This window comes from Macaca nemestrina, chromosome 12, assembly GCF_043159975.1.
Source record: "Macaca nemestrina isolate mMacNem1 chromosome 12, mMacNem.hap1, whole genome shotgun sequence".
Classification (NCBI taxonomy): Eukaryota; Metazoa; Chordata; class Mammalia; order Primates; family Cercopithecidae; genus Macaca; species Macaca nemestrina.
In genome coordinates, this window is record NC_092136.1 from 15,883,242 (window position 1) to 15,908,698 (window position 25,457).

Here is a 25,457-nt window from a genome sequence, read left to right on the forward strand (position 1 = left end):
CTGGTTAGTGGTGAGACCCCAGCCATTGTCCTTTCCCAGACACCTTGCATAGTTATTGATACCTCAGCCGGTGAGGAAACCCCTGTGTCCAGAGTTTATCATCCCAGAGTGCAGACGTTCCTGGGCCAAGTATGGAGCGGGCACTGAGGGGCCAGAGAGGATTTTACAAAAGTACTTTTAATGCGGTTAAAACCAACACCACATGCCCTTGCCTGAGCCCCTGGCTCTGGTGCCTCCATCGAGCAGAAGGGAGCCCCCAGGCCACAGCTGGTGAGCTGGGCACCCTGCCCATCTCTGCCCACAGAGCCAGTCACCTCCTCATTTCTTCTTGGTCTTCACCAGTCCTTTCTGCACGAGGCTGCGGTACAGTTCCTGGATGTAGGTGTAGACGCACTTGGAATCGGGCACAGCCAACCGCACCATGTCATCCACGTCCAGCAGCTGAGCACAGTCAGCCAGTTTCCTAAGGAATGGGGTAGAATGAGGAGCAGAAGGTCAAAGGTGAAGGATATGGGAGCAGAAGGTCAAAGGTGAAGGATAAGGGGATGGGTGCCGGCAGCCCAGCAACGATGAAGCTCATAGGATGGGCTGGGATGTTGGAGCTGGGAGATCATCTAAGCCAATCATCCCATTATATAGATGAGATAACTGAGGCCACAGCAGAGTTAAGACAAACCCAGGCCAGGTGCCGTGGCTTCCTTTAGCTGTGATCCTCCTATAGGTAGGTCACAGGATGTAGACAGGTAACGCCAAAGCCAACCCCAGTGAATACTTCAATAATGAGTTTGAGGCCAGGCACAGTGGCTCACACCTGTAATCCCAGCACTTTGGGAGGCCAATGCAGGAGGATCCCTTGAGCTCAGTAGTTCGAGACCAGCCTGGACAACCTAGTGAGACCTTTTTGGAGAATGGGAGCTTCTCAAAAAAATAAAAACAAAAATTAAAATAATAGAAGACTCAAACCCAGCTGGGTCTGATTCCAAAGCCCACATTTTCATTGCACTTCTTGTCCTCACCTGGGAGCAGGACCCTCTGGTGTCTAGTTCTACATTAACCCACCACTTTCACATGCGTGTGTATCTGTCCTCTGGAACTGGGGAGCTTCTGGTAGGCCAGGCCCCTCAGGAAGAACTTAAAGGGGCCGGGCGCGGGGGCTCATACCTGTAATCCCAGCACTTTGGGAGGCTAAAGCAGGTGGATCACCTGAGGTCAGGAGTTCGAGACCAGCCTGGCCAACATGGTGAAATTCCATCTCTACAAAAAATAAAAAAAAATTAGCTGGGCATGGTGGCGGGCACCTGTAATCCCAGCTACTTGGGAGGCTGAGGCATGAGAATCACTCAAACCCAGGAGGCGGAGGTTGCAGTGAGCTGAGATCACACCACTGCACTCTAGCCTAGGCGACAGAGTGACACTCTGTTTCAAAAAAGAAAAAAAAAAAAAAGATAAAGGACAGAAACCAAATCCTAGCCAGAGTCCTGGCTTGCAGCTGCAGCATCTCCAGGAGCATCATTCATTCAGTTTCTATGTATTTATCAGGAGCATATTATGTGCCAGGCCCTCTTCCAGGCTCTGAGAATTCATCAGTGAATAAAACCAAAACTTCCATACTGTCATGGCATGGACATTCTTGTGGCGGGAGACAACAAGCAACACACAAAGTAGGTGGTACATCAGATGGTGAGAGGTGCTCAGGAGGAAAATAAGGCAGGAAGGGACACAGGGTATGTTCTTATGTTGGAGGAGATCTGGTATTTTTTATTTATTTTTAATGTATTTATTTATTTTTCAGATGGAGTCTTGCTCTGTTGCCCAGGCTGGAGTGCAGTGGGGAGATTTCGGCTCACTGCAACCTCTGCTTCCTGGGTTCAAGTGATTCTCCTGCCTCAGCCTCCCAAGTAGCTGGGATTACAGGTGTGTGCCACCTCGCCCGGCGAATTTTTGTATTTTTGGTAGAGACAAGGTTTCACCATGTTGGCCAGGCTGATCTCAAACTCCTGACCTCAAGTGATCCACACGCCTTGGCCTCCTGAAGTGCTGGGATTACAGGTGTGAGCCACCGCACCCAGCTGTGGTATTTTTTAATAGGGTGCTCAGGGTAGGCCTCTTAGAGTAAGTCATATGCACATCTGGGGAAGGGAGTCCAGGCAGAGGAAACAGCAGGTGCAGGGGCCCCGAGGCAGGAATGCTTGGTGTGTTTCAGGAGCTGCTGGCACTTGGCAACAAGTCCTCTTTTTCTAACTTCGCAGCTGCCCTTTGGGGCTCTGTGACACCACTGGCTTTGCTGAGTCCGATAATCTGAGCTAATCAGTGTTGAGGCCTCACGCCAATCTCATGCTTTATCAGACGCTTCCCCTTGGACGTTCTCATAGACTCCTTCCCTCCATCCTCAGCCAGCAGAAGAGGAAGCGGAGACTCAGAGTGTTTCGGTGGTTTGCCCAAGGCCAGAGTGAGCAACACAACCCCGGGGGCCTGTCTGACACCTCTGGCATCCTCACTCTGAAGCTGGGTCTCAGCAGTCCCTGCCTACCAAAGCCAGCCATAGGTGCTGGCATAGGAGAAACCAGGGCCCCAGTGGAAATCCTCCCTTGGGGCTGAGACTGCAGGGTCAAAATCCACGCTGGACTGGGAGCCGTGGGAAGGACACACACTGGAGGATTTTGGAGAATGGGACAAACTCCCTGCAGCCAATGCAGTGGCCCATGGTTGTGGGTTCGGATGCTGTCCCTCTGTGTGGGAGAGGCAAAACCTTCATTCCCACTGAGCCGGGGGAGTGGGTGGGGAAGGGCTCCGCCACTGGGGGCTTCAGCATTGGCCACTCCCTCCCCTCATCCCCGGACTCCATGGGAATCGGAGGAGAGTTCTGGAACAGGCAGTGGGGTGTGATGGCTGTGGCAGACACTGTTTCCTCTTCACACTGAATCTTTACAGCAAGCCCTGTGATGTGGGGCCTCTAGAGAGGCTAAGACAGCTGGCCAGAGTCACAGAGCTGGGGAGGAGGAGGCGGGATTCAAACCCAGGCACCTCCGCTTCTATTCTCCTCCCTCCTTCTCCACACATCCCCATGACCTCCTGGGCTTTCAGCTGCCTGATGCCTCCTGTCGGCCTGTCATTGTCATCTGATGACTCCTCCCACCTTCCAGCGGCTCTGCCTGGCTCAGAACCAGAGTCCAGGCAGCTGCAGGAGCAGGACAGTGGTTCACAGCCTGCGGTTCAGGAGCACTTGGTCAGAGCAGAGCTGCCTGCCCTTCTGATATTCACTTAGAGTTGTAAATCCATACTGTGAGTTTCCCTGTCATTTTTTAAAATTGTAGTTTTTTTGTTTTGTTTTGTTTTGTTTTGTTTTCAGACAAGGTCTTGCTCTGTCACCCAAGCTAGAATGCAGTGACTCAATCATGGCTCACTGCAGCCTTGACTTCCTGAGCCCAAGTGATCCTCCCATCTCAGCCTCCCGAGCAGCTGGGACCACAGGTATCCACCACCATGCCCAGCTAATTATTTGATTTTTTGTAGAGATGGGGGTCTCGCTATGTTGCCCTGGCTGGTCTTGAACTCCTGGCCTCAAGCGATTCTCCTGCCTCGGCCTCCCAAAGTGCTGGGATTATACAAGTAAGCCACTGCGCTTGACCCAAGCAGAGATGTTTGTCTGTTTCACCCACTGCTGTATCCCCAGAGCCTGAAACAGTGCCTGGCCCTCAAAAAACGTCTGTTGGGTATATGAATGTATGGCACCAGCATCAGTGTAACTGCCCACTACTCAACCCCTGTGAATCCAGTCCTCGCCTAGGATCCCATCCAGCTCTGCCAGCCCATGGCTGAGGCTTACTCTGCTGTGGAGAAGGCCAGGGTGAAGTTGTGCCGGCGCTTCGTGGGGTCCAGCTCTGCGTAGTCAAAGGCGTCAGGGAAGAACTTGTGGATGAGGGCACAGAAGGCCATGCCACTGCTCCAGCTGGAGGAGAAGTTCTGGATGTCCACGTGCTGTGGCAGGCAGGGCACAGGGGAGGCCTCAGTGAGCCTCAGCCAGATGGCCTGGACTTGGCCCCCTTCCCACCCTCCCGCCCTTTGGGGTTTGCACCACTCAAACCCTCCTTGGACCCCTGCCTCACCCATGCAGCTCTGTCCCATGCCCACCTCGTATTTTTTTGTCATGGCTCGGCACCACTCCAAGAGCATGTTCTTGACACCACCAATGGCTGCCCCAGCTGCCTTAGTGTTCCGGAACAGGGCCGTAGGGCCGGACGCTGCCCTGTGAGGGGAGAGGGGTGCAAGGCCAAGCCAGAGAGGCAGGAGGCCATGAAGGGCCCTACTGGGAGGATCCCCAGCCCTCAGGTGTCATTCCTCCTGCCTTGGTCTGGGCTGTTCTCACAGCCCCTGAGGCCACCCTCCCACCAACCCAGGGCTCCTACGTACGGGAAAACCCAGCTCAGCCCCTGGCCTGTGTCCTACCCGCCAAACTTGTCCACGATGGCTTTGCGGTTCTGTGCTCGGGGCCCCCGGGGCCGAGCAGGGGTTGATACCCTGCGCTCTGGTGCCTTCTCCTTCTTCTCCCCTGAGGGAGGGGACTCAGGGGGACTCTGGGGCACATCGCTGGGTGAAGACTCACTATATGGAGAAGTCCAAAGAAGCATGAGAGAGGCTGGGACCAGCACTGCAGGATGCAGGGAGGGGGCTGTGGGGCTGGAGGGTGGGCAGCACTGCAGTCTAAAGGGGTGTGTACAGTTGTTACACACATTTTTTCTGTGCCCAGCACTGGGAGGACATTGAGAAGGAATCGTGAGTCTCGGTCTAACCTGAAGGAGCATGTGGTCTGGTGAGGACATGTGGGTGGAGCTAGGACACCTCTGAGGTCTGACCTGAGTTTGGAACCTGGCTTTGCTCCTTTTTTTTTTTTTGAGACAGAGCTTTGCTCTTGTTGCCCAGGCTGGAGTGCAGTGGCATGATCTTGGCTCACTGCAACCTCCGCCTCCCAGATTCAAGCAATTCTCCTGCCTCAGCCTCCCAAGTAGCTGGTATTACAGGTGCCCGCCACCACACCCAGTTAATTTTTGTATTATTAGTAGAGATGGGATTGCGCCATGTTGGCCAGGCTGGTCTCGAACTCCTGACCTCAGGTGATCTGCCTGCCTCAGCCTCCTAAAGTGCTGGGATTACAGGTGAGAGCCACCGCACTCGGCACAGCTTTACCTCTTATTTGCTGTGTGATCTTGGGACTGTCAGATTGTTTGAGCCTTAGCTTCCTCATCTGTAAAATGAGGACAAGAATACCTACCTGTCCTATGTAGGAAGGTGAATGTAAAGCATCCAGCGGTGCCTGCTCAGTGACTATTCACTGGTCATCTTTCCCTAAGAAAGGGACAAGGAGGCCGGGCGCAGTGGCTCACGCCTGTAATCCCAGCAGTTTGGGAGGCCAAGGTGGGTGGATCACCTGAGGTCAGGAGTTCAAAACCAACCTGGCCAACATGGTGAAACCCCGCCTCTAGTAAAAATACAAAAATTAGCCGGGCATGGTGGCACGCGCATGTAATCCCAGCTACTCGGGACGCTGAGGCAGGAGAATTGCTTGAACCTGAGAGGCAGAGTTTGCAGTGAGCCGAGATCGCGCCATTGCACTCCAGCCTGGGTGACAGAACAAGACTCCATCTCAAAAAAAAAAAAAAAAAAAGGGAGGACAAGGAGGCAGATTTCAGCTCCATATAATTCCTCTAATGACTGAAGTTGTACAATGGCAAGCATAAGCCTCTTATTTTATCCAGCACCTGCCACGGACCAGTCACTGGGCTAAAGTGCTTTGCACTTGTTACTCATTGAAGTCTGAGAATAATCCTATGAGTTAGATACAATTGGTACGCCCACTTCACAGATGAGAAGAGGTTCAGTGATGTGGCCAAGGTCACACAGCTGGTATATGGCAGAACCATTGTCTCAAGTCAGGCTTTCTGATCATGCTTTTTGGGTGACTGGCACCATGGAAACATGTTCAGCTGAAAGATAAGGAGCTCCTGTGAAGTGTCAGGGATGCTGCAGGGCAGACTTCAGCCATGACATGGGAAGTGGACCAGGTATCCTTCGTGTTCCTTTCTGCCTCTGGTTTTTTTTTTTTTTTTTAGAGTGTCTTGCTTTGTCACACAGGCTGGAGTGCAATGGCACGATCTCGGCTCACTGCAACCTCCGCCTCCCGGGTTCAAGTAGTTATCCTGCCTCAGCCTTCCAAGTAGATGGGATTACAGGCACCCAACACCATGCTCAACTAATTTTTGTATTTTTTGTAGAGACAGGGTTTCGCCATGTTGGCCAGGCTGGTCTCGAACTCCTGACCTCAGGTGATCTGCCCACCTCGGCCTCCAAAAGTGCCAGGATTACAGGCATGAGCCACTGTGCCCCGCTATGCCCCTGGCTTCTTTGGTTTCCTGGGCTCTGCCCTGGGATAGGAAGCTGAATGCCAGGAATCCTGGAATATCTTGAAATCAGGTGCTGGGGGAGCCCAGACTGAGGTGATGGTGGATGCTGAGGGAAGCAGGAGGTAGGGGGAATTGGAGCTGGAGCCCCAGAGTTTGACATTACCTGGCTGAAGGACTGGTCTCTCCAGAAGCTACGGAGTCTGGACCCAACCCATCTGGAGGAGAGGGAAAGGAGGGAGGGAAGCTGGGGCTATCCATGACATGTTCCTTGCTCCCTCCCGCAGGTGGCCCCTGCAGGATCCTGTGGGCTCTGGGTTCTCACTCACCTGTGCTGAGGTTGTGCCCCTCCCCCGTGGGGCTCTCAGGCCACTCCTCTGGGGAGCTGGGAAGCACCCCTGCCCCTCCCTCTGGCTCTTTTTCCACGTCCTGCTCCTGCTCTTCACTGGGACTGCCTGGCTCCTGGAATGAGCATGATCTGTGTGAGCTCATGGTCACACAGCACCTGCCCTGGCTTCGAGGACTTCAGAAAGATCTGAAAGGCAGTCTGGGACTACGGTGCTGCACCCCTTGTCCCCCCTCCCCCACCCTGGGCTCTGGAAATCATCGGGAGGAAGACCAGACTTTGCCAACGGACTAAAGCAGAGGGGCCTTGTTTCCAGGAGCAGGAGATGACAGAGCCTCCTTCCCCCTTTCCCGCCTCACTCACTGCCTCTTCCACCTCCTCCACCTCCTCCTTTGCATCAGCCTCCTTTGTTGTATCATGTTTGGCCTCCTCTTTCCCATCGGACTCCTTGGGTTCAGCCTTAGCCTCATCCTCCACAACAGCCTTCTTCTGCAATTCAGCCTTGGCCTCTTCGTCAGTAGCCTTCTCCTTGGGTTCAGTGCTGCGCTTCTCCCTCTGGCCTGTCTCCTCCTGAGAGGCTGTCTTGGCCTCCTCCTCCTCCTCAACAGTTGCCTTAGGTTCAGGCTTGTCTCTGTCGTTGGCATCGGCTTTCTGCCCAGATTCAGGTTTGGCCTCTTTCTCCTCCGCCTTCTGCTTCTCAGAGGCCAGCATGCTCTCCTCCTTTTCCTCAGCCTCCTTGGGTTCAGATTTGGTCTCTTCTTTCCTGCCAGTCATCTCCTGAGAAGCCGCAGTGGTCTCTTCCTTCTCACCATCCTCCTCTTTAAGTTCAGCCTCAGCGTCCTCTTTCCCACCAGCCTCCCCCTGAGATTCCACCTTGACCTCATCTAATCCATTTGCTTCCCCCTGGAGTTCCACTGAAATGCCATCCTCGGCTGGTGCCTTTTCCTGCTTTCCTGCCTCGGCAGGAGGCCCCTCATTGATGGCCTTTCCAGCTGTGCCTTTGGTCTCCTCTGCAGGGGCTCCACCTCCTGACATCTCAGGGTTGTCTGCAACTGGGGAGACGGTGGTCCCATCCTCAGAGGGCTTCCCTTCCTTCTGCTCCATCTCTGGAAAGAGAAGACAAGCAGACCTTGTCATGCCCCATCCCAGCATGAGGTGAAGACCCCATCCTCAGAGAGCTCTGGTCTGGGAGTCAGGAAGTCCGTGGTTCAGTCTTGGCTCCTACTTGGACATGAGACCCAGGCATGAAGGACAGAGAAGTGCTTCCCCAAAGCTGGGATGGTTGGGCTACATTGACATGATGTTAGATGGTGTTCACCTGATGCCCCTCTGTAGCTTCTGGCTTTGGCTTTAAAGAACATTGAATCACATAATGCCTTTTCACTCATGTTGCCTCTTTTTGATTAAGCCACTGAGCTGGTCACAATTTTATTGTATTATTTATTTTTTGAGAGGGGGTCTTGCTCTGTCATCCAGGCTGGAGTGCCGGAGTGCAATCTCAGGTCACTGCAACCTCTGCCTCCTGGGGTCAGGTGATCCTCCAACCTCAGCCTCCCGAGTAGCTGGGACTACAGGTGCTCACTACCACACTTGGCTAATTTTTGTATTTTTTTGTAGAGATGGGGTTTTGCCATGTTGACCAGGCTGGTCTCGAACTCCTGAGCTCAAGCGATCCGCCTGCCTTGGCCTCCCAAGGTTCTGGGATTACAGGCATGAGCAGCGCCCGGTCACAATTTTATACTGGCATCCTAAAACACCTGTGGAACAACAGCTACTCTCCCCTGAGAGCCTAGGCAAGCAGAAGTATCTAGATAGAATTGAATAACACCATTTTATTTCCATTGTATTTATTTTTACAGTTACTTTCTATTTCTGGTAAGTGATATTGAGTTTCCATTTCCAACAGTGATACAGTGTCTTTTAAAAATACATTTACTGAATTTAAAAATAAGTTGATTCAAAGGAAGTCATTCAGGAAACTGGAATATAGGTGGTGCAGAGGTAGCAAAATCATAAAGGTGGTGTATAAAAATGGCTGAAATTTAGGAACCCCAGGGCCAACTGGTCTCTGGAGCCTTGCCAGCTCTGCCAGCCTATGGTTTTCGGAAAAGGTGGGCCTGGGCAAAGAAGTGTTTCCTTGAGTGAAGAATGAGGCTGTACTCTCCCTGACCTCTGCTTGGCAACCTGACCCTCCTACTGCCCCCAGAAAGCATGGGGGTAGATTATGACATCTGAACTCGGAGTTGCCTATTTAAGTACTGTATATACTAGAGGAGCTACGAAACAGGTGTGTAGGGGCCTCGGGTTAGCTCCTTCATGCCCCTGCCCTTCTTGGGGGGTGTAGTTACAAAGAAAACAATCCCCAAATAGGGCTCAGGGCATGACTCAGGCAGTAAGAAAAGTGGGCACTCCTGTCACGCACTAAAAATACCCCTTGCCCTTGGCAGTACCATCTTTCTCAGTGATTGTACCGAGGGCACCTGGGTAAATGGGCAGAGGACAGGAGGCAAGAAGACGGACAGGGCTCTGTTCCCACCACCCACTCGGGTCTTACCTAGAGTTCTGGGGTTCCTGAATTCGATGCCCTCACTGTTTCCTAAAAGTAGGCTGGGATTTGTAAAGATACTCACACTGTCCTGTGATTCCTGCTAGAGCCCCCTTCCTGGTTCAGTGGCTCCAGCAATGTCTTAAAGTAAGAGAGAAGATGACACCAGGCATGGTGGCTCACGCCTGTAATCCCAGCACTTTGGGAGCCCGCGGCGGGCAGATCACAAGGTCAGGAGTTCGAGACCAGCCTGGCCAATGTGGTGAAACCCCATCTCTACTAAAAATACAAAAATTAGCTGGGTGTGGTGGCGGACGCCTGTAATCTCAGCTACTTGGGAGGCTGAGGCAGGAGAATCGCTTGAACTTGGGAGGCGGAGGTTGCAGTGAGCCGAGTTCGTGTCACCGCATTCCTGCCTGGGTGACAGAGCAAGACTCTGTCTCAAAAAAAAAAGAGGGAAGTTGAGCCAGGGCGATGGATATACATCAGCAGATATGCTGGGAGCCGGGAAGTTGTGGAACTGGCTGTGACCTGCATCTTCCAGTCCCGACTGAGACCTGAGCAAGTCCTTTTCCCTCTCTGGGCCTCAGTTTTGGCTGACAATGATGAGGTTCATTTGGGTCAGGTTCACACTGTGTTCTGTGGAAAAACTAGGGTCTCCCATGACATGGAGAGGGTTTTCTGTGGGGTTGGGAGAAAGAGTATTCTCTGGCTAAGGTTGCTCCACAAAAAAGCCTACTCTTTACCCTCTTAGAGATATACAGTTTCAGCCAGGCGCAGTAGCTCATGCCTGTAATCTTAGCATTTTGGGCCGCCGAGGTGGGAGGAGTACTTGAGCCCAAGAGTTCAAGTCCAGCCTAGGCAACATATGAAATTCTGTCTCTATAGTAAAGAAAATAAAATTAAACAAAACAAAACAAAAACAGATACACAACTTCATTAGCAATTAAGTAGATTTTAGAAACCAGATAGTCAAGAAACCTTAACCTTGCTTATACTTCATTTAACTCACTTTTCTCCGAACCTATTTGACCATGACTTTTTTCCCCCCTCCCTTTGTTTTCTTTTCTTTTTGCTTTGTTTTTCCTGAGGAGCATCTACTGCCGTCTCTAGCAGCAGAAGAAAGCATGGCAAATGCTGGTCTAACACAATCCCTTCCCCTCCTGCTCTCTGCTCTTGTTTGGAAGGTGACATGGACTAGTGGTGAAAATCATTGATTCTTGTGTCTTCCTGTGACGGGATCCCAGCTGCCATGGGTTACTAATTGTGTTAACCTTGAGCAAGCTATCCATCCTCTCTGTGTTTTGATTTCTGCAGATAACAATAGGTCCCATCCCATAGGGATGGTGGAGGATTAAGGAAGCCCATGCTTAGAAAATATTTGGAGGATTAAGGCAGCCCATGCTTAGAAAATATTTGGAGCCAGGCGTGGTGGCACATGCCTGTGGTCCAGCTAATTGGGAGGCCGAGGCAGGAGGATCACCTGAGGCCAGAAGGTCAAGCCTGCAGTGCACTATAATGATGCCTGTGAATAGCCACTACACTCCAGCCTGGGCAACAAAGTGAGACCTTAGCTCTTAGAAAAACAAAACAAAACAGGATTCGGAGGCATGCTTGGCATGAATGAGTACTCAGCACCCATCAGCTCGTATGGTGTAGGTTGGCTGTGACCAGCCCTGGGCCAGGGCAAGGTCCTGACCCAGCCTTGAGGGCATTTATCAGTGAGTCAAGGCAGAGAGAACTGAATGCCAGTAGGATGATAACAAACCCTTTTTATACCTCAAAGTGTGACACTGTTTGGCTAAGACATAGCTAAGTGCTCCAGTCATCTTTTTTTTTTTTTTAAAGAGACAGGGTCTTATTCTGCTGCCCAGGCTGGAGTGCAGTGGTTCAATCATAGCTCCTTGTGATCTCGACCTCCTGGACTCAAGGGATCTTCCCACCTCAGCCTCCCGAGGAGCTGTGACCACAGGTGTGCGTCATCACAGCTGGCTAATTTTTTTTTTTTTAATAGAGATGGGGTCTCACTATGTTTCCCAGGCTGGTCTCAAACTCTTGGCCTCAAGCGATCCTCCTGCCTCGGCCTCCTAAAGTGCTGGGTTTACAGGCATGAGCCACTGAGCCTGGCAGCTCTAACCATCTTTCCTTCTGTCTACATGCTGCATACTTAGAGTGGTAGAGGGGACGGGTAGATGCACACACACGCACACACACCTCGGCTATCCTGCATGTTTATCACCTCAGCTTTCCACCCTCCAGGCTTGTCACAAATAGAAAAGCAGTGAATATGCTCAGAGTGCTAAGAAACCAGGACGCCACCACCCACCCCCAACATTCATAGCCCTACTGTAGTTTACAGCTTACACTGCGGAGGCCCTGCTTTCTCTTGGTCGTTTTTTGCTGTGACCCTTCAGAATAGGTTATTGGGCCCATTAGGGAGCCAATAGGAATTTGATGCTCAGGGAATTGAAGTCCCTTGAGTAAAGTTATAGGACAAATGGCCTGGCCCTATCTAGAATCCAAGTGTCCCAACTTCCACTCCAAAGCTCACACCAAATATATGCTCCCACTAGCTCCTCAGCCCAGTGTCCCTCCAAAGGCCCCGGCCCAGAGTTGGGGCACCCCACCAGTTGGGAAGGGCAGTCAGATTCAGCTGAGGAGTTTCTCTCTCTTTCTTCTAGGTGCACAGTAGGCCCTTTGTGAAAGTTTCTCCGCCCCTCCTATCTTTCTCTACTTTCCTTCCTCCTTCCTTCCCCAGGAAGCCTCCAGACCATCCCTGTTTTGTGTCCAAAGCAGCAGTGCAGATATCTCCCCTCCCGCTCTCTTCCTGTTTCTTCTGGCAGACCAGGAGGAAAGGGATCCAGGAGCCCAAGAACCAAGCCCCCAGTAGTATAAACGCTGGATGTTCTGTGATGTGTCCACCATCCACTGCAGCCTCCTCTGTCATCTCATTGTCCTAAGGCTTCCACCTTCCCCACTCAGCCAGGGGCCCTCCCTTGGAGAGGCCGATCTCAATTGCTTAGCCTAGGAGTGCCCAATCTTTTGGCTTCCCTAGACCACACTGGTAGAAGTAGAAGTGTCTCGGGCCACATGTAAAATACGTTAACACTAACGATAGCGGATGAGCCAAAACAAAAATTGCAAAAACAAAACAAAACAAAAACAACCAAAAATCTCATAATGTTTTAAGAAAGTTTATGATTCATATTGCGCCACGTTCAAAGCCATCCTGGGCCGCAGGTAGCCCACGGGCTGGACAGGCTTGGCTTAGACAGTCTACCCCCCAACCCAGCTTGACTCTTGAGACTCCCAAGGTCCCCTCCCCTGCTCTGAGGCCTCCTCATTGATGGCCACTGGCTGTCTGCTCTGTAGGTGCTCTGGTGCAGGGCTGAGACCCCTGGCATCTAAAGCGAGTAGATATCGTGGTGGAGAGAATTAGAAAGGAGCCTGGATTTCTCTAGCTGGGGGGCCCTCCTGGGAGGCTCTGGCCCTTGGAAGGTGGGAGTGAGAATTGGCAGATGGGGAGGGGCCCTTAGGAAGAGGCCCAGGGCTTCTCCTACCTGTGGTGCTTCTGCCCGTGGCTCAGGAACTGTCTTTCCTCCAGCTGAGCGGCCTCACTCCCAGGCTGCCTTTAAGCCCCAGTGGCCTCTAGCCCCCAGCTCTTTGGTCCCGCCTCCCCCCTTCCTCTCCCTCTTCCACCCCACCCCACCCCCACTTCAAGAGGCTTGGGCTGCCTGAAGAGCATTGTTTACTAGCCTGTTGGTACAACACTTTCCCTTAGACTGGGAGGCTCGGATTTCCTGTGGAAGATCTGACAGGTGGCACCTTTCAATCACGGCACATCCCTCCCGCCCTGAGCCTGGCAGCATCCGTCCTGTGGTCACCTTTCTTCCCAATGGACTCTCCTAACCATAGGGACCTTGACAACCATCTTCAGGACCCATTTGGAGCATGGCCCTGGCCTCTGCTGCTCAGCCAGAGCCCATGCGAGGCCGCCTGTGCTCCCTTCACACCCGCCCCTGCCACGTTCCTTACATAGGCCCTTTCCGTCGTCGTCCTCAGACAAAAGCAGCTGCTTAAGGCTGGGCTAAGGCGGGGATGAGTGGGGCAGCTGCCAACACAGGGGATGTGTCTCGGGGCTCACAGCTGACTGAGAGATTTGGAGGGGGAGGGGCAGAGAGGGCAAAAGTGATGGGACAAGCTGACAGATCACTGGATGGAGCCTGGAAAATACAAAACTCCTGAGTTCTATTTTGAGTTGAAGTGACAGGTACACATTAGGCTCTGAACACATTTTTATACTAAGAAAAAATTGAGTATTTTAGCACATTTTGCTGAGAAAAAAACAAAACAAGCCTGGGCTCAGTGGCTCATGCCGGTAATTCCAGCACTTTGGGCGGCCGAGGCCAAGTGGATCACTTGAAGCCAGGAGTTCAAGAACAGCATGGCCAACAGGGTGAAACCCTGTCTCTACTAAAAATACAAAAATTAGCCGGGCGTGGTGGCGCACGCCTGTAATCTCAGCTATTTGGGAGGCTGAGGCACAAGAATCACTTGAACCTGGGAGGCAGAGGTTGCAGCAAGTCACACTGCACTCCAGCCTGGGTGACAGAGACTCCATCTCAAAAAAAGTCTTCACTTTCTCTGTGCGTTTTATGATCTAAGAAAGGCACTGCTTTTGGAGAATGGGTGCAGGGGACACTCTTACTACTACGAAGCTTGGGACCTCCCAGTCCTCCTACCCGAAGTCCCACCACTGGGCCACAGTGGCCTCCTTCCTATTCCTTAAATAAATCCATCCCTTTTCAGACTCAGGACTGGTTTTCCTTCTACTCTTTGTAAGACTGGCTCCCTCTCACTCTTCTGGACTCAGCTGAAATTTCATTCCCTCAGGTTTTCCATGACCTTCAATTCCTCTCCATCATTTCAGCTGTATTTATGGTCCTCATAATACTGTTTTTATTGTCCTCATAATACTAAATCTAAAATTACCTTATTCATTTCCTTATCATCTGTCTCTCTCAGTAGGCTTTAAGCTCCATGAGGGCAGGGATTTTATCTACCATGCTCATGGCTGTATGCCCAGAGCCTAGCAGAATTGCCTGGCTCATAGTAGGTACTTGATAAATACATATTGAATGAAATAACTAATTAATTAACAGAAATATGACAGGAACTTGGAAGTCTTGCCCGGGATGATCTGAAAGAGAAATCTTTTTGTGCATCTGTGTTTGGGTACTAGTGATTAAATAGTCCAATATTAATGGTTGCCGGCTGGTTCTAGTAATACTTGAAACCTGGCTGGGATTATAGGCATGAGCCACCACGTCCAGCGTATTTTGCTCTTTTCAATATTTAATGACAGTAGGACTAGAGAAATGAATTTAAACAAAAAACCAGTAAGCCAGAGAGAGATGTGGAAGAACTCACCAGTCTTGGGCAGATACACCCTGGATGGGTGCTGTTTTGAGAATAAAGTGAAGAAGCATGGATAGAAGTGGGGAGAGCAGTCAGGAGACAAACTCAGTGACCCTGGTGCAGGATGGTGGTGGCTTGGACCACAGTGTCAGCCGTGGAGGTGAGAAGAAGTGATGGGAAACAGTAATAGTGCAGACAGTGATTTGTTTTCTTTTTTGTAGTGATTTTTAAAACTTTTTATTTAGAAATAATTATAGGTTCACAGGAAATTGCATTAATAGTACAGAGAGGTCCTGCACACCCTTTAGCAACTTCCACTAAAGGTTAAATCTCACATAACTATATTCAATATCAAAGCCAGGTAATTAACATTGGTCTAATGTGTGTGTGTCATAGTTCTATGACTTTTTTTTTTTTTTTTTTTTTTTTGAGACAGAGTCTCACTTTGTCACCTGGGCTGGAGTGCAGTGGCACAATCTCAGCTCACGGCAACCTCCACCTCCCAGGTTCAAGCGATTCTCCTGCCTCAGCCTCCCAAGTCACTGGGGTTACAGGTGCCTGCCACTACACCCAGCTAATTTTTTGTATTTTTAGTAGAGATAGCGTTTCACCATATTAGCCAGGCTGGTCTCGAACTCCTACCCTCGTGATTCGCCCGCCTCGGCCTCCCAAAGTGCTGAGATTACAGGCATGAGCCACTGTGCCCAGCCAGTTCTATGACATCTTATCACCTGTGTAGATTCTTGTAACCACCACCACAATCAGGATACAGAATTATCCAGCAACACAAAGATCTCTCTTGTGCTACCCTTTATAGGTACACTTCTGTCTCCCCATCAACCCTAACACTAGGCAATCAGAAATCTCTTCTCCGTCTCTATAATTTTGAGATTTTGAGAATGTTACTTAAATGAAATCATACAGTATGTAACCTTTCGTAAGGCCCAGTAAATATTGCAAGATTCCTCTTGTAAGAACCCATCTCCTTTTCCCACGCAGTTTCTTAACTTTCCATAATGTTGCCTATATTTTTTCTTTTTTGCAGGGGGATCAGAGTTTCACTCTTGTTGCCCAGGCTGGAGTGCAATGGTGTGATCTTGGCTCACTGTAAACTCTGCCTCCCGGGTTCAAGCGATTCTCCTGCCTTAGCCTCCTGCTTAGCCTCCTGAGTAGCTGGGATTACAAACACCCGCCACCACGCTGGGCTACTTTTTTTTTTTTTGTATTTTTAGTAGAGATGGGGTTTCACCATGTTGGCCAGGCTGGTCTTGAACTCCTGACCTCAGGTCATCCACCCGCCTCAGCCTTCCAAAGTGCTGGGATTACAGGCGTGAGCCACCACACCTGGCCAATGTTGACTATATTTGCAAAAGCAAAAACCAAGGCAAGATATGTCCATCTGTACAAGAGTATCATAGCAGCATTACTGCATAGTAGGCAAAAACTGGAAACAATCCAAACATCCATCAACAGGAGAATGGATAAATGAATTGTGGCATGCTCATACAATCAAACACTAGACAGCAATAAAACAGAAGGAATAACAGATGCACACAACAATATGGAGGAAACCTTACAGGTACATTGAGCTAAAGACGTCAGGCACAAAATAGAAAATAATGTGTAATTCCATTTACATGAAGTTCAAGAACAAGGAAAACGAATTGATGGTGATAGAGGTCAGAATAGTGGTTAACTTCAAGAGGGAGTATTGATGGGGAAGAAACACAAGATAACTTTTTGGGGTGCAGGAAGTATTTTATATCTTGATCTGGGTGGTGGTTATACAAATGTATATATACACATATATATTTAATTAAGCTTGAGATTCGTGTATTTTATGCACTTTATGAATATTATACCTCAATCTTTAAAAATCAGGGCACAAGGTTTGACAAAGATGAGTCTTCAAAGCAGAAAGGTCGATTGTTTAAAATCAGGATGGTCTTGGACAATTAGGGAAGCATATGATGACCACACATATAAAATGTCTAGCCCACCTTTTCCAATGAGCAATGTGCCCTTGCGTCATCAATTTACATCTTGTAAATTTATTTTACTAGGAAATTGTGTGACAAATCAAGGGACTGAGTGTTGTTTCCTTCTTTTTAGTGGGGAATGAGTGAATGGTGCAGTTTGAAGAACACATTAAGTCTTGAAAGTTGAAAAGTTCACCAGTACCCTCCTTCTCCCTCATCCAAGATTAGCCCCGGTGGCAGCCGAAATTGCTTTTATTAATCTCTTTGTGGCTCAGGACCTCTGACTGTTTAAGAAAACATATTTTACACGTCTTGTCTTTCTACGAGCAGGAAGCCTATCTCGCTTATCGTTGCAACACCAGAAGGGGCTTAGTGTGACCTACACACAGTAGTAATCGCACAACGTCCCATGGAGCACTGCTTCTCAAATTTGGCTGTACATACGAATCACCTGGGGAATTTTAAATTGTATTGATGCCTGGGTCCTACTCCCAGAGATTCTGATTTAATTGAAATGAGGTGAGTCCTGGGCACTGGGACGTTTAAAAACGTTCCAGGGATTTTAACGCGAAACAAAAACAGAATCGCTGTTTGGGGGCGTTCTTCCTTCTCCACGCCTGATTTACGCTCAGGAGTCGGCTGTCCGGAACTGGGATGAGGTTCACTGATATCTGTCGCCACGCCTCTTCCTACAGAACCAATAAACTGAAGCGGCTCTGTGACATCCCAAGGGACTTGAATTGTAAGCGGGCTGCAGACGCTCTGCACCCCGCCCAAGCCTCTATGGTACTTTGGCGTCCCCTCTAGCACTGGCAAGTCGCCTTCCTCTTCGCCCGGCGCCGGCCGCTCCCTCTCTAGGATCGCCGAGTTCCCGGCGCCGTCTCGTTGGTATTTAGTTCCGGAAGCGAGTTTGAATCAAAGGGGAGGCGGGACTTCACTCCCGGAAGTAACCCACGTGCTTCCGCTGGAGCCTTCTGGAGAGGCGGGTAACGTTATAGTTTTTGTCAGAAGTTGGGGTCTCCGTGAGCATTGCGATCCGTCCCAGGCAGTGGTGAGTGACCCATGACCTCTGAATTCAATGTGGCTCTGATTATGGCGTCGCCATTTCAGAGGCGCAGCCTTTAGGCTGCGTCCCGGTCGCCTGTGTTCAGCGTACGATCTCATTCCCAGGGCCCTGGAGGTTCAGGCTTATGGGTTAGAGCGTTCTGCCTCGGTCCTCGATCTTCTGAATAGAGGTGACCTCCAGGGACTGGGGCATCAGAGATCCGGGGCTCGATTTCCAGGCTCGCCATGGACGTCCTGTGCGACCTTGGGCGAGGCCTCAGTTTCCACATCCGTGAAATGGGGTGGTTAAGCTCACTGAGGTTAGTGGCCCGTGGTGGTCTGGCGCCCTGTGAGTCCTCTGTATCCTCTAGCCCCAAGGGGTAGGAGAGTGAACGGCGGCGGTGGGTGCTGATGGTGATGTCTGCTCCCAGGATTAGGAGGCCAGAAGGAGATACCTTCCACGGTGCTAGGCTGAGATGGATCCTCTCAGGGCCCAACAGCTGGCTGCGGAGCTGGAGGTGGAGATGATGGCCGATATGTACAACAGGTAAAGAGAACTATGTTCTACCCTGTCTTGGAAAATAAGTCTTGGTCACCCATATCGAAGGTGAATGACTTACAACAAATTCCTTCCTGAATGTAGGGGAGCCTGAGGCCCATGCTTACCCTCCCTATATGCACCTCCAAGGTTGATCCTAATGTAGATGCAGTCACTAGAATGAGTTGGGCATTTAAATGGGGATGGAACTGGCAATGCAGGAGCCAAGCAGGAAGAGAAACTCCAATCCAGGCTCTGGTTAGGTTCCAAGAAAAGCTGAGTATTTGCCTCTTGATAAATAGCACATAGCCAGCCCATTTAGTAGTTAACATTTTAAAACCCTTTATTCTGTGTCAGGCTCTTGTTAATCTTCAAAATAATCCAGTGGGTTAATTTTATTAGTCCCATCTTAAAATGAGGAAATTGATGCTGCTAGAGGTTAAGTAACTTCCTTAGGGTCCGCAGCTGGTGGGTAACAATGCCAGAACTAGCACCTCAGTCTGGTTCTGCAACTAGTGCTCATAACCATTTGGCACATTTGGGAACAAATCCTGGCTCCACCAATCACCAGCAGTATACTTGGACATGTTACTTGCACTGTTTGACAATTGGTTTCCTCATTATGAAAAAGACATAATGATACCTACCTCATAGGGCATCATAAATATTAAATCTAAAAATATATGAAAGTCCTTAGCCTCAAGCCCAACACTTAGTAACAGTGAAATGTCTGCTATTTTTATTGGCTTAAGCTCTCTTGATTGGTTGGTTTATCCTGACGACTATAAATTAGAAAGATTGTTAAGTGTAGACTGTGAGGTCAGATGACCTGGGTTCATATCTCAGCTCTATGTGATTCTTAGAAAATTACTGAGCCTCTGTTTGCCTTAATTTTCTCGTCTGTAAAATGGGGATAAGTATCTCTTGGGGTAATTGTAAGCATTGCGTAACAGAATGCAGGTAAAGCACTTAGCATGATGCCTGGCACATAGCCAGTCCTTAACAAATTGTTTCTACTTAATTAGTCATATACATGGGCTCAGGCAAGTTTCCTACTTGCAAGGACCTTCCAGTGGTTGAGGTGTAAACTGAGGATTTACACTGCTTTCTTGGGGAAGGTGACATCAATATAGCAGGGCTGGAATGGTCGAGGGTTCCTGGGATGTCACAGGATGCTGCTGACATGACCTTGCCCCTCCCTCCCTCCAGAATGACCAGTGCCTGCCACCGGAAGTGTGTGCCTCCTCACTACAAGGAAGCAGAGCTCTCCAAGGGCGAGTCTGTGTGCCTGGACCGATGTGTCTCTAAGTACTTGGACATCCATGAGCGAATGGGCAAAAAGTTGACAGAGTTGTCTATGCAGGATGAAGAGCTGATGAAGAGGGTGCAGCAGAGCTCTGGGCCCGCGTGAGGTCCGTGTCAGCATACACCCTGGGGTACACCCCACCCCTTCCCACTTTAATAAAAGTGCTCCCTGTTGGGTGTCATCTGTGAGGACTGCCAGGCCTAAGCTCTCTGTAGCGAGTCTTCAAGATCCTGGAGTGGTAGTGCTGTCTCCTGGTGAAGGAGTATTTGTCACACTGGAATGTGACTGTGTGTGTATGTATGTATGTATATATATATATATTAAAACAAGTTTGTTGACACCTACTATGTGCAAAGCAGTGTGCGTGGCATTTGAGAGTAAACAGACACAGCCCCTACCAGCAGAGGGAGACTAATGTAGTGTTTAAGAGTAGGACAGGCCAGGCCGGGCGCGGTGGCTCAAGCCTGTAATCCCAGCACTTTGGGAGGCCGAGACGGGCGGATCATGAGGTCAGGAGATCGAGACCATCCTGGCTGACACGGTGAAACCCCGTCTCTACTAAAAAATACAAAAAACTAGCCGGGCGAGGTGGCGGGCGCCTGTAGTCCCAGCTACTCGGGAGGCTGAGGCAGGAGAATGGCGTGAACCCGGGATGTGGAGCTTGCAGTGAGCCGAGATCTGGCCACTGCACTCCAGCCTGGGTGGCAGAGCGAGACTCCGTCTCAAAAAAAAAAAAAAAGAGTAGGACAGGCCAGGCACAGTGGCTCAGGCCTGTAATCCCAGCACTTTGGGAGGCTGAAGTGGGTGGATCACTTGAGGTCAGGAGTTCAAGACCACCTGGCCAACATGGCAAAACCCCGTCTCTATTAAAAATACAAAAATTAGCTGGGTGTAGTGGCGGGTGCTTGTAATCCCAGCTACTCAGGAGGCTGAGGCAGGAGAATCGCTTGAACCCAGGAGGTGGAGGTTGCATGAGCCGGGATTGTGCCACTGTACTCCAGCCTGGGTGACAGCGAGACTCCATCTCAAAAAAAAAGTAAGACAGCTTAGGTTTGCCTGTTGTCTGCCGCTTTTTGTGTGGCCCTGCACCTGTCACTTTTGTGTGCTTTAGCTTCTGCATCTGTAAAATAGGGTTAGCCCCCTGACTAATCCTGTTATACAGATGAGGAAGCTGAGGATTTAAGAAGTAAGTTGCTTGCTGGAGGTCACACAAGCAGAGCAATAACATGGAGGCCAGACCCAACTGCTGCGTTTGCTGTGTCCAGATGGGACTGTGGTTGACACCGGTGCCACAGTGACAGCGGTACCTTCAAAGTGGAGCTTCCTGGTAGAAGTGTCCGGGATGTAACTAGATCATTGGAGTAAAGGAGATAGAACAGAGGCAGTGAGTTTGGGGCTTGTGAGTGCAGGTTCAAGCCAGACTGCTTAACTTTGAGTTTCTACTGAAATTTTCTAGCAGTGTGATCTTGGGTGAGGCATTTTAACTACTATGTGCCTCGATTACCCCATCATAAAATGGCAATAAGGTTACCTACCTCATTAGGTAGTTGCAAAAATTAAACGTGTTAATAACCAAAGCACTTAGGAGAGTGCCTAGCATACACTAAGTATGCAATAACATTAGCTTTTTTCATTGCTAAGTTTGGTGGGAATGAAGATACCGGATGTACTGGAAAACTTCAAAGCCATTACTCATGTCTTAGGGGTAGAAAGCAATAAAGCTCCTTTCCAGGTACTGAAGTGCAGATTTCGGTCAACAGGTGGCGCTGTCTGCTCATGGTCAGCGCTGCTGTGGACAATTCCGCACATTTTATCATTTGCCTATTCTCTGCCGGCCTTGTTCTTGGAAGAGAGGACAGGTGAGGAAAATCGATATTGTGCATGCCCTCAGGTTTAGCAAGAAACATCAAGAATTCTCTGTTAGCACATAGACGGAACATCTAGAAGGGGTGGTAGGAGGCGGGATTAGAGGTTCCAGCTGGAGGCAATGGCACTTGCAAAGGCTTTGTTGAAGTGGCGGTAAGTGTGGAGGTGGAGCGTTCAGGAAAGGAGAGCTTCAGCTTCAGTGTGGCTGGAGTGCTGAGTGTGAAGGGAGGTGAAGATGAGACTTGGAGCCTGGGCAGACAGCTCCACAACAGCTTGGTGAGCTGTGATAAGGAGTTTGGATTTTCTCCTACTAAGGGCAACAGCAAACTATTGAAGAGTTTAAATCGTTCAGTGATAATGACAAGTTTGCGTTGTGGTGGCTCACTCGAGCTGCCAGCCAGGTAGACAGTGGCAGAAGATGGTCGATAAAGGACTAAAGGGTGATGAGGCAGGAAGCCAGTGAGGAGAGAAAGGGAATGGATGATGTGAGTGACAGTAAATCATTTATTGAGTTTCTGTTGTGCGCTAAACTCTGTGAAATTCTTCACGTGTATTATTTCAGCTAATCCATCTAACAACTCTCTAAGGCAGGTACGATTTTTCCCAGCTGAGAAAGCTGAGGCTCTCAAAAGCTAGTAACTTGCCTAAGGTCGTGCAGCATGCAAGTCATCCAGCCAGGATTCTAACTTAGACACCAGAGACCACTTTTAACCCCTGCTCTAGGACAGGGGGAAATGGCCCCTTGTGAGGTATGTGTCGAGTTTCATATTTCATTCAACAATATTATTGGCCTGCTACATGCAAAGAGCTGCGGAAAGTGCTCAAAGTGAATTAGTTAGATCCCTATGAGCAAGTGGGACGGGGGTGGAGTGGACAGTAAGAGGGCTGGAACACACATAAAAGGGTATAAGAAATAACAATTAGGCCGGCCAGGGGTGGTGGCTCACGCCTTTAATCCTAGCACTTTGGGAGGCCGAGGTGGGCGGATCAGTTGAAGCCAGGAGTTTGAGACCAGCCCGGCTGACATGGTAAAACCCCATCTCTACTAAAAATACAAAAATGAGCTGAACTGGTGGTGCATGCCCATAATCCCAGCTACTTGGGAGGCTGAGGCATGAGAATCACTTGAACCTGGGAGGCAGGGGAGGTTACAGTGAACCGAGATTGTACCACTGCACTCCAGCCTGGGAGACAGAGTGTGACCCTGTCTCAAAAAAAGAAAACAAAACAATAAAGTAGGTACTTTCTGCCATAGGGAGGAGTCATAAACTGCTATAATAAATAATTAATAAAATAATAAACGGTTGTATTTTTGCTTATCCGTTTTAAAAATCAGAAAATATCTCAAAAAATTAGGATGTTGGCTTCTTTTGAAAATTTGGGCCGGAAGCGGTGGCTCGTGCCTGTAATCCCAGCACTTTGGGAGGCTGAGGCGGGTGGAGGGTAGATCACCCAAGGTCAGGAGTTGGAGACCAGCCTGACCAACATGGCGAAACCCCGTCTCTACTAAAAATACAAAAATTAGCTGGGCTGGTGGTGCATGCCCATAATCCCAGCTACTCAGGAGGCTGAGGTATGAGAATCACTTGAACCCAGGAGGCAGGGGTTACAGTGAACCGAGATTGTACCACTGCACTCCAGCCTGGGAGACAGCAAGACCCTGTCTCAAAAGAAAAAAAATTTGGAAGATCTGACAACAGTTGACCTGCATTCCTGCTTGGCATCAGCCTGATGGAGGGTGGGCAGAGGCTCAGTTGTCTGCCAAACCTCCCCACTGATGCCTTCCCTCCCTGTCATCATCTGCTTGACCTGTAGGCATTTGGTGTGTGCCTTCCGCTCTGGGTGCCCAGATAAATCGGATGCTATATGAGAAAACATTCTGTATATGTCTTGCAGTAGGCAGCCTCAAAGATCACTGGGGCCTCCAATGATCCCTCCTTCCTGGTATTCATGCCTGTGTATAATCCTCTCCCTTGAGTGTGTACTAGACCTAGATACTTGCTTCTAATAAGCAGAACACAGCAAGGGTAATGGGGTGCTACTTTTAAGGTTAAATTACGAGAGTGTAAAGTCTGTCTTGTTTGTTTCCCTCTCTTGATCTTCCTCTCATTCTCTCTCTCCCTCTCTCTCACTCTCTCACTGTCTTGTTCTTCCCTCTTGTTTACTCTGATGAAGCAAGCTAGCAAGCATCCATGTTGTGAGCTAACCTATGAAGAGGCCCATGTGGTGGTAAGGAATCGAGGGCAGCCTCTAGCCAGCAAGGAACTGAGTCACTCACCATATGGGTGAGCTTGGAGGCAAATCCTTCCCCACTTGAGCTTTCAGATGACTGCAGCCCTGGCTGACGCTTTGCAGGCTTGTGAGAGACCCTGAGACAGAACACTCAGCTAAGCTATACCCTATCTCCTGACCTAGACAAACTGAGAATACATGTAGTTTTAAGCCACTGTGTTTTGGGATAATTTGTTACTCAGCAATAGATAACCAATACATATACTGTCTACATAACTGTTTCAGTTGTCTGAGACTATATTTAGTCATTTTACACCTACATCAAGAATGTGCCAGGCACCATTCCAGGTACTTGGAATGTATCAATTAACAGAATAGGTAAAGAGGCCAGGCACAGGGCTCACATCTGTAATCCCAGCATTTTGGGAGGCCAAGGTGGGAGGACTGCTTAAGCCCAGGAGTTGAGACCAGCCTGGGCACAATAGTGAGACACTGTCTCAACTTAAGAAAAAAATTAGTTGGGCATAGTGGCACGTGGCTGTGGTGCCAGCTGCTCAGGAGGCTGAAGTGGGAAGATCGCTTGAGCCCGGGAGTTTGAAGCTGCAGTGAGCCATGGTCACAAAACTGCACTCTAGCCTGAGCAACAGAACAAGACCCTGTCTCAAAAAAAAAAAAAAAAAAAAAAAGGTAAAGGTCCTTGATTCTTGCCCTCTTGGAACTTGTATTCTAGAGGGGGATGGTTTTTCATAGTAGAAGTCTGTGTTGGCAGTGCTGTTCGAAGCTCCTTTAGCATCTGGGGAAAAGTTCTTCTTTCAGATCTTAGGCCACTTGGAAAATCTGACAGAAGTCACAGCCTATCTCCTGAATGCACATAGAATTTTGCATGCAATTTTAGAGATTTACTTTTTTTTTTTCTTTTTCTTTTTTCTTTTTTTTTTGAGACAGTCTTCGTCTGTCACCCAGGCTGGAGTACAGTGACGTGATCTCAGCTCACTGCATCCTCCGCCTCCCAGATTCAAGCAATTCTCCTGTCCCAGCCTCCCAAGTAGCTGGTATTACAGGCACCTGCCACCGTGCCTGGCTAATTTTTGTATTTTTAGTAGAGAGGGGGTTTCACCTTGTTGGTCAGGCTGGTCTTGAACTCCTGGCCTCAAGTGATCCACCTACCTCGGCCTCCCAAAGTGCAGGGATTACAAGCGGGAACCACTGTGCCCAGCCTACAGTTTAGAGATTTTCATAAGAGCTCTTGTGGGCTGACCTGAGAGGAGTCTTGTGACAAGCATTGTTTTAGGTGCTGGGGCAAAGAAGATAGAAAATCTAAACCAGTTGTGGCCAGGTACGGTGGCTCACGCCTGTAATCCCAGCACTTTGGAAGGCCGAGGCAGGAGGATCGCTTGAGGCCAGGAGTTTGAGGTCAGCCTGGGCAGCACAGTGAGACACTCATCTCTACCCGCCCCCCAAAAAAGAGATGTTCAGCAGGGTGTGTAAAGGAATGTGTCCCGTTGTCTTGGTGCTCAGGGAAACTGCCCTCCAGAAAGTAATAGGTGAGTGAGATTTGAAGGATGGTTAGGAATTTGTCAGGCAGGAGGCATGGTGGGTGGTGGGTTCTGTGTTACGTGGTGAGAGGATAGTGGTGAGGAAGGTGGGCACAGGCCCTTGCCCTCTGAACTGTCGGAGGAACAAATATATGATGCGTTTTATCAAAGGGAAACTCAGATGTTACGTAGGTTACATTGCAAAAGGATTTATTGCTGGAGTCAGTCAAGTTACTACAAGAGGTCAGGCACT

General features: G+C 49.6%; 2 protein-coding genes across 5 annotated transcripts; one reads left to right on the plus strand and one right to left on the minus strand.

The window, feature by feature from the left end:
- Window positions 1–161: 161 nt before the first annotated feature.
- Window positions 162–12,957, minus strand: LOC105496065 (smoothelin like 1). Its single transcript, XM_011766100.2, has 8 exons — window positions 12,847–12,957; window positions 7,105–7,847; window positions 6,725–6,857; window positions 6,562–6,613; window positions 4,447–4,602; window positions 4,132–4,246; window positions 3,827–3,978; window positions 162–463 (listed from the first exon to the last, which is right to left on the minus strand). The coding sequence occupies exons 2-8, from the start codon at window positions 7,843–7,845 to the stop codon at window positions 319–321; spliced, it is 1,494 nt and encodes a 497-aa protein (XP_011764402.2). The 5' UTR covers window positions 7,846–7,847; window positions 12,847–12,957; the 3' UTR covers window positions 162–318.
- Window positions 12,958–17,521: 4,564 nt separating this feature from the next.
- LOC105496062 (translocase of inner mitochondrial membrane 10) lies at window positions 17,522–19,915 on the plus strand. 4 transcript variants are annotated; one of them, XM_071074585.1, is made up of 3 exons: window positions 17,522–17,665; window positions 18,159–18,274; window positions 19,475–19,915. In XM_071074585.1, exons 2-3 carry the CDS (start codon window positions 18,204–18,206, stop codon window positions 19,674–19,676), a joined length of 273 nt encoding a protein of 90 aa, XP_070930686.1. In that variant the 5' UTR covers window positions 17,522–17,665; window positions 18,159–18,203; the 3' UTR covers window positions 19,677–19,915. The 4 variants fall into 4 exon arrangements, with proteins under 4 accessions (XP_070930686.1, XP_011764400.1, XP_070930685.1 ...); XM_011766098.2 differs by having other exon boundaries at window positions 17,526–17,734; XM_071074584.1 differs by lacking the exon at window positions 17,522–17,665 and adding an exon at window positions 17,787–17,918.
- The last annotated feature ends 5,542 nt before the right edge of the window (window positions 19,916–25,457 follow it).

Excerpts from the sequence above, each read along its gene's own strand:
- LOC105496065 (XM_011766100.2), bottom strand. The coding sequence starts at position 7,845 with ATGGAGCAGAAGGAAGGGAAGCCCTCTGAGGATGGGACCACCGTCTCC. Across the intron at positions 6,858-7,104 it reads TGGAGGAGGTGGAAGAGGCA|GAGCCAGGCAGTCCCAGTGA; the intron begins GTGAGTGAGGCG and ends TGCTCATTCCAG. Across the intron at positions 464-3,826 it reads CTGGCCTTCTCCACAGCAGA|GAAACTGGCTGACTGTGCTC; the intron begins GTAAGCCTCAGC and ends CCCATTCCTTAG.
- LOC105496062 (XM_071074585.1), top strand. The coding sequence starts at position 18,204 with ATGGATCCTCTCAGGGCCCAACAGCTGGCTGCGGAGCTGGAGGTGGAG. Across the intron at positions 18,275-19,474 it reads ATGGCCGATATGTACAACAG|AATGACCAGTGCCTGCCACC; the intron begins GTAAAGAGAACT and ends CCCTCCCTCCAG.